The sequence below is a fragment of the Dicentrarchus labrax genome, unplaced genomic scaffold, assembly GCF_905237075.1.
Source record: "Dicentrarchus labrax unplaced genomic scaffold, dlabrax2021, whole genome shotgun sequence".
In the NCBI taxonomy this organism is placed as follows: Eukaryota; Metazoa; Chordata; class Actinopteri; family Moronidae; genus Dicentrarchus; species Dicentrarchus labrax.
The window spans coordinates 2,870,114-2,882,466 of record NW_026136707.1 but is presented as its reverse complement, the minus strand read 5'-3'; the positions used below and the strand labels follow the sequence as shown (position 1 = coordinate 2,882,466).

At 39.6% G+C, this 12,353-nt stretch overlaps 1 protein-coding gene across 1 annotated transcript in view; it reads right to left on the bottom strand.

Annotated features, from left to right (window-relative positions):
- dgkb (diacylglycerol kinase, beta) overlaps positions 1-12,353 on the bottom strand; it is a 70,545-nt gene that overhangs the window by 31,154 nt on the left and 27,038 nt on the right. Inside the window, exons 15-19 of the mRNA XM_051407640.1 lie at positions 10,811-10,884; positions 10,167-10,241; positions 6,911-6,996; positions 6,128-6,217; positions 5,299-5,459 (exon numbers count right to left, since the gene is read on the bottom strand). Coding sequence (XP_051263600.1) covers positions 5,299-5,459; positions 6,128-6,217; positions 6,911-6,996; positions 10,167-10,241; positions 10,811-10,884 — 486 coding nt within the window. The remainder of the gene's footprint in view (positions 1-5,298; positions 5,460-6,127; positions 6,218-6,910; positions 6,997-10,166; positions 10,242-10,810; positions 10,885-12,353) is intronic.

Here is a 12,353-nt window from a genome sequence, read left to right as displayed (position 1 = left end):
CAAGGTACTAAAACATCCCAAGGACTGTTCCCTGACTAAAGAACAACTAAACTTTGTATAATCGGGCCAGTTTGTAGAATTTGAACTGGAAATCCTCAAATAAGGAGATTTGACCTGATTTCAGTCTGAGAAGTTGCTGCTTTTGAACCAATCAGGCTCCAGTATTGTAATAATTTGTTTCTCAAACTCAGAAATATATTCAGTTTTAACTAGACTAATAATACACATTGTTCAGGTTCAAAGTTCATTACTGACCTTGGAAACAGCAATCACAAGATCAATTCAGTAGCTGTTCATCGTATCACGATATGATCTCGTCTAGATGGAATTGTAGATATTCAAATTTAAATTTTTTGGACTTTTGGCTTACAAACGCAGAATATTTAATAAATGGCTCTTGTGGTGAGTTTTCTTAACTTCTACACAACATATTTTCAGAGAATCATTCATTATTGGAAATATTTGAAGACATGAGTCTGTCACAGCATCAACACATGTTGGACACATTCACGTCTAAAAGCCTTGACCCCCTTGCGGCGGTGGGACGTTGTCAGTTCACTCACTCTCTCTCTCCCCCTAGCTGCCCTCAAATAATTACCAATGTAAAAATCTGGCACCCAAATTAATACAGGACATGTGTAATGTCCTCTCATAGCTCAAAGTTTAGTCCAATTATGAGTGGGCCCCAGCGGTTTGATGTGCCTTTCACTACGGGGGAGAATAATGGCTTTGACAGGAGCGCCAGGGTCATTAGGGCGACTGACTGCATTATGGTAGTGGAGCGCGCTCAGTGATTAGTTCTGTCTCTCACCCCTGGCCCTGATTGAGATCATTACACTTCACGTCACTTCCACATCCTCCCAAAGGGATGGCGCCATTAATTCTCAATCCAACTGGGCCGTGGCAGAAGGTTAGGTTTGAAGAATTTACCAAAAAAAAAAAAAATCTTTTTTTGGAAGAATCACCTGAGTTCTTGGATTTATATGACTTGGAAAATGAAGTTGTACCGAGAATGTTTCAGTTTGTTCGTTCAGCCGCTGACACTAATGATTTGAGTCTGAGAGGTATGAGAGCAGTCAGACAAATGTACATTTAAAAAGGACCTGAACTTCTCTTTTAATGACTTCAGATTCGAGCGTACGTTGGTGGTGACACTCGCTGTCCGTGGCCGCTGCTACTGCTGATCTTTTGATTTCGACAGTGTCATTACAGAAACAATCTACTCTTCATCTACATAATCTCTGAGGTAATTATGAGCTTGACTTGTCGCATAATCTTTATTGTAATTCTTTTTCTTTTTTGTTCAGCGGAAAGCAAAAAAATTTGATGCAAAATGTGTCACAAAATATTATATCACACTCAAATCCATAGAGAGCTCAAAGTCTTCTTAATCCCCCACAAACAACTTCATCTGTCATCATCACGCCTGCTGGGTGCTAATCCCACTAACAGAGCAAAGACAATGGGGGTTATAATGACTTTATGAACCAGCCAGGCCAAAGATGTTTTCTTTTAATGTTCTTACTGAGTTTAAAATCAACTGGTCCCATTAAAGCATCACCATGTACAGTTATTTTTATAGTATTGTAGCTTTAGTTAACAGCATTAAGTGAGGAGTTTTAAAAAAGAAAGATGGCCACAACATTTGGTGCCACGCCTTTGCCCTCCTGAACCAACAGGAGGGCAAATCTGTGCATTTTTCTGACATGGAGAGCAGCAATCACACCAGATCTTTACTCATCTTCTGTCTTCTCTTCTAAAATTCTACAACCATACATACCAATACATTTTCCTCCTCATTTTTAAACATACATTGTTTACGTCCACATGCATCGGCTAGTAGTCCTCTTTTTCATTGCCTTTGCTAGCACATTAATTCATGTACAGACTCACCACATCCTCTTGCTCCATACTCATGGCAGATACCTATGGTATATGTTAAGTGTTAATCTATAGTTCAGATTCAGATTTCACCTACTGATCGCACCACCACACTATTGTATGTCTCTAGGCTGCATCATATTCCCCACAGCAACTGCATTCTTTCATTCACTTTGTGATATACAGTAAAGTGATGGTGGGCTATACAAGAGTTACCTCCAGGTAGTTTTTGTCTCATCAGACAGGAGACTATTGCTACTGCAATCGGCATCTTTATGTGGGAACTGTGATCACGGCGAGCACAAGGTTTATGTCTTTGTCTCAATGTGTGCGACTACACGTTGGTCCCAGACCAGTCATAGCTTGCCGTCTGTCACCACCTGTGTGATGTTGTCAGGAAGGAGGAGCTAGGGACTAACTTCTGGGAACAGGTTTGGCCATTTGTATGTTACTGGAAGTCTTTCACAGTTCCACCTGGTAGCACAAACATCATTCCTCTTATTGGTTAATGTCATGAAGCACATGATGGAATTTGTCACACGCTTTGACACCCATTTTCATCCTGGACACCCTACGCCTGTCTGGTTATTGGGCTGATATTGTGCAGTCTGAACCCGACATCACTCTTTTGCTCAAGCCTTGTTGTGTATTTGACAACAAAACTCTAAAATCTGAATATATTAGGGAAATAGTCAGTCTCACATTCAGGAACTGACCTGTGGTGTCTCTGCAGCCGCTGTAGCCCCGACCTCCAGTTAAATTTTTTGTTAGCTACTGCATATCCACGACTGCTATGTCTGTAAGTAAAGCTCCAATACTCTGTAAAACCTAAATGCATGACTATAAATCCCCCTTTGGGTTTAACCTGATTGTACAAAGACACTAAAACGTATCTTAAATCTGTGAGATTGGGTGAAATAAACTGTAATTCATAAATACAGACATTATCATTTTCTGAGAAGTATTTCTTAAAATCTATCTATCTAGTCTTTCTTATACTTTTGTTTTATGCTGGATTCTTGCTAAAACAAACATCTTATATTTGCTGTAGTCCTTTGACTTGTTGGCTGTCTTTTTGGCACACACTCATTTCGTGGTTTTGTAAAATGCCTTATAAATAAAGTTGACTTGACAGTGCTGTCTCGTGCCTAGTCACAACAAATATACTTATATTGTTTGAAACCAAAGATGAAGTAACTTCTTACATGTGTTTTCCTGACATTTATACTGGGAAATGAATGCACTTAAACATTAGGATGAATGTTCAGAGATTTATTTCACACTGTAACCACTTCCGCCTGTACACATCACCATATGTTTAGCACTGTAGACAGATTACAGCCATTGCTCTCCTCTATCACAATGTTAACAAGACCTGTCCTCTAATATCCTCTAACATCGTCATTAGGGACCCAGGCTGGAGGTGTTATTCAACTAACATTTGTAAGGCCATGCATCACTTACTGTCCCTGCCACAGTCGGTACGACGAGTGGCTCCCTCCTCTACCACCTGCAAATGTCAATTACCATATTTCCCCCTGACATTTATCAGTAATGGCTAACATGAGCTACGTGAAATAAGTGTCATTATGGTGGCGATGGACAGGGGGGTTGCTGACGGCTGACTAACACCATGCAGATACACAACAAGGCTTGTTTATCAATCTGAGACGTTTGAGGCTTGAGCACATCTCAATAAGGGCCTAACCAGAATGTGATCAAAACAAATAAATTGACTGATTATGCTGTTACTGAAGGTACTGTGTATTGCTCTCCCCCCCAACCTTTAGGAATAGAACTATTGACAGAGGGGATGTCAGTCAATAAGTCTGTGGCTTCTGTCTTTGTTCTGTTTAAGTCTGTATTTGAGTTAAGCTGTTTACTGCCACCTTTACTGTTCTGCGACTGAGACTCTTTGTCGCTGTGATTAAACTTAACTGGTGTGGAAGATTTGAAAAGGTGCCATATGCTTCTTCCAGCAGCAGTGCACAAGTGTGCCATTACTGTAACCCTGCAGTCACAGCCAAGTGTGGTTTCTCATTGTACTCGTGGTTCAGAGTGGTTATTGTGGAACATAGTGTGTGGCATCTTTATGAACCTGAAACCAGCCTGTTTAAAAAGATCATGCAAAAAACAAAAGTTATGAGATACCAAGAGGTGAAATATGGCATAACCTTTAAACACGTATTAGAAATATTAAAGGGATTTGCAAGAAAGCGGACTCTAGCTGCACTGCTTTTTGTTCCATAATGAATTCAAGAATTATTCTGATTTTAAGTAACCTAAAGTGGGCAAGAATCACCTTCTCTGTGCTGTTATTGTCAACTTTGTTTTAGTGTTTGCAGAAAAAAAACAATTTGGAATGTAAAGTTTTTTTAGGGGCTTTTATTGCCTTTAATGTTTAGTAGCAGCTGAAGATAGACAGGAAAGGGGGAGAGAGGGGAGGCACACTGCAAAGGGCCACAGGTCAGCTTCGAGCCCTGGGCCGCTGCTGCAAGGACTCAGCCCTGGTACACCAGCTCTATCCCAATGTAATCCTATTTTAACGACACATTTATAAACAACGTTTATCTGGTGGTTTATAGATTTTTAACACAGATATTATTGTACAGCAAACAAAATAATAGAAAACAATGACTTATGTCTGGATTAACATATGGCTTAAAAACTTTTTAATCTGGATTTTAATTTGATGTGACTTGTTTTATTCTTTTGTTTTTACAAATTGTTTTTCCTGTTGGTTATATTAGTATTGTTTTTATTTTTTTGTTATTGAATGTTTAACTGTTATTTTATTTATTTTTTTTACTTTTTGTTTTATTGTAACTGGAATGAGTAAGGCTCAAGTAAGGCTGGAAATGTATTTTGTCTATTTTGATCATTAAAAATTGGATTTTTTTTGTAGTTATAGCCGTCTTGGTTTCGCTAGGCAACAGGCGATCAGCTGTCAATCGCTTTACAGCTACACCTAACAACAACTATGTTCAGGCAACCAAAGATTATTTATTTAGAAATGTATTTACAGTGATTAGTTTCTTCTTGCAGCAGGAAACACAACAAAGTGTCAGCTAATATTAAAGACTTTTTATAATACTCAGAGGGACTTATAGTTTTCTTTCCTGTTAGTTGAGACCCCTCGACTCCAAACAGTACACATTGAATGTGACCTTTACTGTAAAGCAATAACACATTCCAGTTTTCTGAGTTTAAGGCGATCTACCTCTTCTTGGTGTTCAGTGATGGACAAACCTCACTCAGTATCACCCATTGAACTCATGAAAGATAGTTATGAAGAGGTTTGATATTTCTATTTGTCAACTCGAGGCCATACGCTGTAACTCAAGAAAAGAATGTCTGCATGTTTGTTCACTCCTGTGCCTCGTACATTCCATGATTACTGACTGAAGTCTGACTCACCACTCCGATGGAGAAGTAGTTGTTTACAATACTGTAAGGCACCGGGTCCCCTCGCTCATCCTTGTCTGTGGGCGTGACGTCAATCTTCCAGCGATCCAGCATCAACTCCGAACTGTTCTCGATGTCCCGCATTATCTTCAGGAGGCTCTCGCCCTCATAACCTCGAAAAATATAAATAAGTTGGTGTAAAAATGGGTCTACAACAGCTTGTGCTACTTGGCTGATGCTTAACGGTAACAAGAGTCCAAACTGCCTCTGAGTTCTTCTGTTTTATTGATTTATAGGGAAGATATTGGCTGTTTGTTGAATATCAGACTGTGTCTAACCATGTTGTAGTATTCATATTATGCAGCATTCATAAACAGCTACAGAAAAGGGATTTTCTTTTACACATAACTGATTTCTTATGCACTTTTTTTCTACCCTGACAAGAATAAAAGGAAAACAAAATATTTGTAATTTCTGAAAATGGTTAGAATTAACTCTAATAAATACAAATATTGGCTTTAAAAATAAATCTATTGAACTGTGTTCCATATATAGTTTGGGTCATAGACACCTTGTGAACGATTAATCAATTAATTGCTCAGTTGATAGAAATAAATTGAAATGCTGCTTTTCTGCTTCTTGTTCTCGAATAATCTAAAAAATAATGTGAAGATAAATTAAGAATAAAATATTTTTTTGCAGCCCTTTTCTCTACTACTCCACAAGAGCTGTATGAATTCCTTAAAACAATGTTAATAATAATTAAGACAACAATGCTGGAATATGATACAGTATATGAGACTGTGTAAATCACTGCAATGTATCTATTTTCTGTCAGTACCTCCTCCCCATCGCAGACATCTTGCCAGGTCGTTGCCCGTGCCAAGAGGAAGTATACACACAGGGGGGTTCCTGTCCAGGTTGGCCTTATCTGGAGCAGCGGGACAAATATCACAACACGATGCGAAACAAGGCCAAACCAAGAAAAACAAACTTGCTGCAAAGACTTGCAAAAAAGCGTCAAATCCATTTTGCAGCCCTACTTGTAAAACTACAAGTCAATATGAATGTTGAGTTGTACAGTCTATTTCAAGAGACACATTTTGCCTGACAGTTATTACCTCTCTTTGTTTTGATTGATAAAAAATTGAGGCAATTTTTGAGAGCCTGAACAAGTAACACGTCTTCAAGACCAAATAGAGGAGGCCAGGTGATTTTTTTTTCTGCCTCAAATGATGACTAGTATGTTGTTTTCCAACTCACGTAATCATCCCATTTTACCACCCCTGAATACGCTGACTCGGACATAATTAAAGTGTTTATATACAAACCATAAAATACACTTTACCATTTCAGGCTGAACAACAAGAGTGCCGCTGGTTTTGAAAACTAATAAAAACAAATGCAATTTTGCCAAAAAAGGAAATAGAGTATTTAAGTTCTACTATGTTGTACGTGGTCAGACATGGAAGCAGTATGAGTAAATACGCCAAAGCACCACAGGAGGTTTAGGAGTTTGTAATTTGTCTAAAATAATTGATACTATGGAAGCAGCACAAGGACCAAATTCCTGATAACATCATGATAATGTCAAATATAATGGAATGTACAATTTCTTCTGTACCTATGAAGTCCAGGATCCAGCCCACGGTGCCGTCCCCTCCGCAGGCCAGCACTCTGAAATCAGGAACATCTCTGAAGAAGTTCAACCTGCAAACAATAAACAATAGACAGTTCTGTACATTACTGCCACACAATAATTTGTTTTTCACTGTTTCGCCATCATTTTCTACTAGTGAACCCTTTTCATGGCGGTTCAATATGGCAGACACCCTGCAAGTGGAAAGTAGTTCATTCTAAGGCAACAAAAACATAACAATTCCTATATTCAGGTGATTGTACACTAATGAAAACATACCTATGAATATTATATTACATTGCTGCCAATAGATCCTCCTAAATGTTACACAATGGACTTTTAAGTAAATGATCTGAGAACCTCTTCCAACACTGCCATTCTACTGTCAGAAGCAGAGGAAAACAACCCCAAAATGTAATTATGTATTTCTACAGGAATAAAGCTTTAACACATTACAGACTGCTTTACCTGTAAAAAATATAATGGAATATTGCAAAATCAACTTTTTCTGAGCTTACAGAGGCCCAATATGTAGAAATGTCATGTACCAAAGACCGCTGTTATTAAATGAGAATAAGAGTCCTTCATGATTTATATGAGTGGAAGAAGTCCATTGTATTAAACCAAGTTCTACAGCTAGGGTCTGAGACCCTAAACTGTTTTCTGTAGTGGACTTCTGAAACAAGCCATCAGTTCAAAATCATGTTTATAATCAATTCTCATAAAATCAGGAAAAGCTAATAATAATTTGGTGCCCTCAGGACACCAAACAGAACATTAGGGTATAATGAATTCTATGAATATTCATATTAGGATTATTTGGCAACTTTTGCTCAGGAAGAGATAAAAAGTTATCGTTACTCTTTGAAGCTCTGAAGAAGGCATGTTGCTACTGAAATGTCCCTTTATGGAACAAATTCTGTGCTGCATTACCATCATTCTTAAGTGCTCCTGCCTCCTTTTGACGTGTCTACGCTGTCTCACATCATTTTATTTTATTTTATGATGAGAAATTAGCCCTTTCTTTGTCATCCTGACAAAAATTATTTTAAAACAATGGATTTTGTTCAGGTGTTTAAAGAAATGAAGGTTAATTAAGACATATCAGCTTTTCTCAGCCTTTCTTGAGAACAGAAAGTGTTCACTTAACAGACTGTGTGCAGATCATGAGCATATTTCTGAGCCCACTGTCACAACACACTGCTTCACTGCAAACCCCCTCTAATCCCACAAAATAACACATGTCGCATTGACAATTATTCATTCAGCGAGCTAGCCTGCCTGTTCGAGGGCTAATTGGATCATGACAGGCAATGTTCAGTCCAACTTCTTCCGTTCCTTCACAATAACAAAGCCCTAACTGAATGAGCCAGCCTCCGAGCCTCGTATGGCGGGTAAATGATTCGCTCAATTACTCTCCAACTGGGACCACAAACCATATTAGACGCAAAACAGACGGCCGCAAACATGAAAGGCAACTTTGGGGATATTTAAATACCAAGAAACAAACACTTAATTTGCTGTAATTGCATTAGTGAGGCAGCTAATTGACAGCAGTGCGTGCGGCTGCCTCGGCCTGCAGTGTTCCGACGGTGACCGTTCACCTCACTAATGTGCGCGCCGGTGCGTACACTTGACAAAATATTAACAAGGTTATAGTGGGGCAAGGTCATCTGGAAAGTTGTCAGCTCTGGGGGAGAAGCTCTGGGGAGAAGCTCTGGGGAGAAGCTCTGGGGGAGAAGCTCTGGGTTCGGCTCCAGACAGCAGAGCGGGTGCAGGTGATGTTTTAGGCCACGTGCAGGGACATCAGTAGAAGAGAACCAGTATACGAAAGGTCAGCTCAGAAAACTCGGAGCTGCGTTGGCACAATCTGTGACGTTAAAAGCTGTGCAAGCTTCTCGCACGGACAGTCAAAACCTGGTGTGTGTGCCGCTGTGAATTTATTTTTTATAAGCCACAAAGATTCTGTTTTCAGATCTAATCAAAGCCAAACAACGTGGCAGCACGACGGCGAGGCATTCCTGTATGTTTAAACGCTGCTGGCAATAGCAAAGTGAAGGAGCCTTGTGCATGTAAATGAGCCATTCATTTTCTTAATCACAGATGTGAACCATAGGAAACCAGACGCTGGCCGCACCTACAGACTGCAGTGAGCTCCTCGTCTGTATGCGTGATCACACGTGGTATGGCGAGAGTTTCACCCCTCTCTATCCGTCAGTCATCCGTGTCACCGGCTCTCTGTTCACATACAGGCTTATGCATATGGAGCCGCCGCTCGTCGGAGGCTACAGCATGATACTGTCGTCTCCAGGATTTGTTATGTGTGAACTCACCTCATTTGTGTCTGTGCTGTGTGAGGGAAGTGAGTGAAGGGTCTAATACTAAAGGCCTCTCTTGCATGTGATGGTGGTGATTATATGTGAGCAACAGCAGCCTGTTTGTAAACAGAAGCTCATTAGTCGATACTGTATGATTTATCAGTCTTTTTTTATTCCCTTCATTCTTTCAAAATGTTATGTTAACAGTAATTAACATCATAATTAAAAATGCTAAAATGGCTTTGAAATTCAACTTTTTAAATTGAAATATTCACATTTAAAGATGAATTTAGAATTTTTAAACAAAATTTCTCATCTTGCCACCTTAGAAATATTGTAATTTCATAAAATAAATGTTTTTTGCAGTGCATTACTTGTGTATTTTAATATTAATAAAATGAAATAAGTTATAGATCATACAGAAATAGATATTAATGTGTTTTAGAAGGATTTTTTTCAATTGAAAACCTGCCTCAATAAAGAGCTATGTTGAGAAAATCTACCTTTTTGTACCCTTCATGTAGTTTTATTAAGTGACTTGTCATTAAGCAGTAATTAATTTGATATATTACAGTTTCTTTCTTTTAATAACTCAAATACAGAAAATGGACATTGTGTCTTTGACAAACTTAAAAGATAGGATCACATTTTTCCGTCTTAAAACGGTACGTTTTCTGCTCATTCATCCTGTTCATACTGACCATTAAAAGATATCATTAAAAGAAGATAAGTAACTATATTCCAGTCTTATTGGTACAAAATCTCCTCTTTGTGTTTCCGTGCTGAGCTGCAGTGGAAGGATAGTAACACAAAGGGGGAATTCCATACATAAAAGACAGCAACTTGTCTAACTCAAACTGCTGAGGCCTTATAATAACTTCAGCTAAACTTTAAGTGATCTTTCCCTGTTTGAACACACGTACCCCGGCATGGGTCCATTCTTGGCCAGGTTGTACACTTGTCTTGGGTTCAGAAGATACTGGAACTTTCTGTAAATCCTGCAGGAGTGAATATGCAGAGAGATCACATCAGAAAACATCAGAAACCAAAACTCACAACTCAAATATCACAGATTAGGTGAAAAAGGTGCAGTTAGTGTCGATGCAGGCCGGCGTCCAATCAGAGCGTGACAAGGCATTGGACCGGGCAGCGGGGTGGGACATACCCAAAGTCCCCTTGAGGAGAAACCATTAGAAAGACTAATTCATTTTAATTTCAATTTCATTATATCAACTGGCTGAAGTCATATTTTGATCTCATAATTTAAACAAATGAGGGCCGGCGTAATAAGGAGTGAATGAATATGTTTCAGTAATAACCCAATTAGCCCTGGGTTAAAGAAGGGGGACGTGACAGCGAGTAGGGTGTCTGAGGAGAGGAGGGGGAGCTTGTGTGAGCTGACGGTGAAGGTGGCCGGCGTTTTAGGCAAACGTTATTGTGTTTTTATTTGACTAAGTAAGCCTAAAGCACTCTGCAGCCAGAGGCCATGCCGCTGCCTTCCCTCTGCTGCTGAGGAGCGGGGCTTTAGAGGCCTCTTGTAGCATGTTGAGACAGATTGTGTACTTACCTCTCTCCCTGCTTCCCCCCGCTCTTCGGATTGACAAACACTAGCAGAGGATGAGTGCCCTCTATTGTTGTGATCTGAATGGGAGATGTCAAAACAAACCGTCGGTGTTTGGAGACTGCAGGATGCTTCACAGGAATTCACTTTCAAGCCATATCCCTCAGACATTTTACCGAGTATATACGGCACTTCCAAGCAACGCCCGTCATTGGATTCATTTTTTTACAGTTTTCCTGTTTCGTTGCACAGATGCACAAGTGACACCTGGCTACGGTGAAGTGTGGGTGCTCGCCAGTTCTTTGCCTGAGTCCAAATGTGATCTGGTGTTAATTATAAAATCTAATTATAAAGGAGAACAGTGATAAAGTCTCAGAAAATGTACTTTTAAGGCAAAATTCCCCACATAAATGTTCCCTTTGAGTGGATTTCTTTTTGTCAAGTGATGTAGTATATTCGAAGGCTAAGGCTTAATATTTTTCCCATGAAAAGACAAAAACCAACAATGTTTTAGTTCTTCTCCACTCTGTGTTTGGCCCTGAGCCCAGTCTCTCTTACTGAAGGCACAGATCTGTAAAAACAGGTCACAAATATTTGGTTTCATTTGTTTAAAAGAAAGGTCAGTCATTTCTTAAAACAGCTGATCACTATAGCTTTAAGCAAAAGTCAGTAAAGTAAATAGTAAATAGTGCATTTGCTGTGGACTATTTTTAATGGCGGATTAATACACATTAAGGGCACTAGCTGGTTCCTACAGCAGCAACAGCACGGTGTATGTGGGATTGACTCAAAACAAACTACAGCGTGTGTGTTCATGGTAGTGACGGAACAAGAGTGCAACAGTGTGCCTCACTGATGTGTTTTTAATAGTTTGTGGACAACAGTGGAGCTCTATGGCAACGAGGAAGAAGAAATATCAGACTTCAGATACACACTAACACTTTTCATCGGGTTTGTTGACAATAAGAATATTGCAAGCAAAATGATTCACACTAACTATAATAACATCAATGATCATGCTTTTGCTCCAGTTTCTTACTAAAAACGTAGTAAATATTAAGGGTTTTTTTTAGACGTTGTGGGGGGATGATATTAGTCAGAGCAATCAGGCAGCCATGGATATACAGTACAGTAAAACAACCCATCTATCTCTTAGCCAATCAATACTCTCAACCTGATAACTCATGATTCACAAGTCGTAATAGTTATTTGTCACCACTTCCTAATTGGCAGGGCAGTTTGTCTCGAGTGACGTGGGAGAGGATTTTCTCCGAGCTGCAGTGAAACTGTGGACAGACAGAGCCCGCCGCGCCCGAGGCTGAACTCACAAAGCGCCACATAAACAAGCTCTAATCCAGCGGCCCCCTGTTTGAATTGCCCTCTGTGCAGTTCGTCTGCGACAACTCGCCTCGTGCTCTCCCTGACACAGATGAAGCGCTTAACTCCCCCTGTCTGCTATCCCAGCAGGCCAAGGGTGAATTAATGAGCTCCCTGTCCAGCCCAGAGTGATCCATTACTTCCTGTAATTATAAATAATAATCTTGATTAT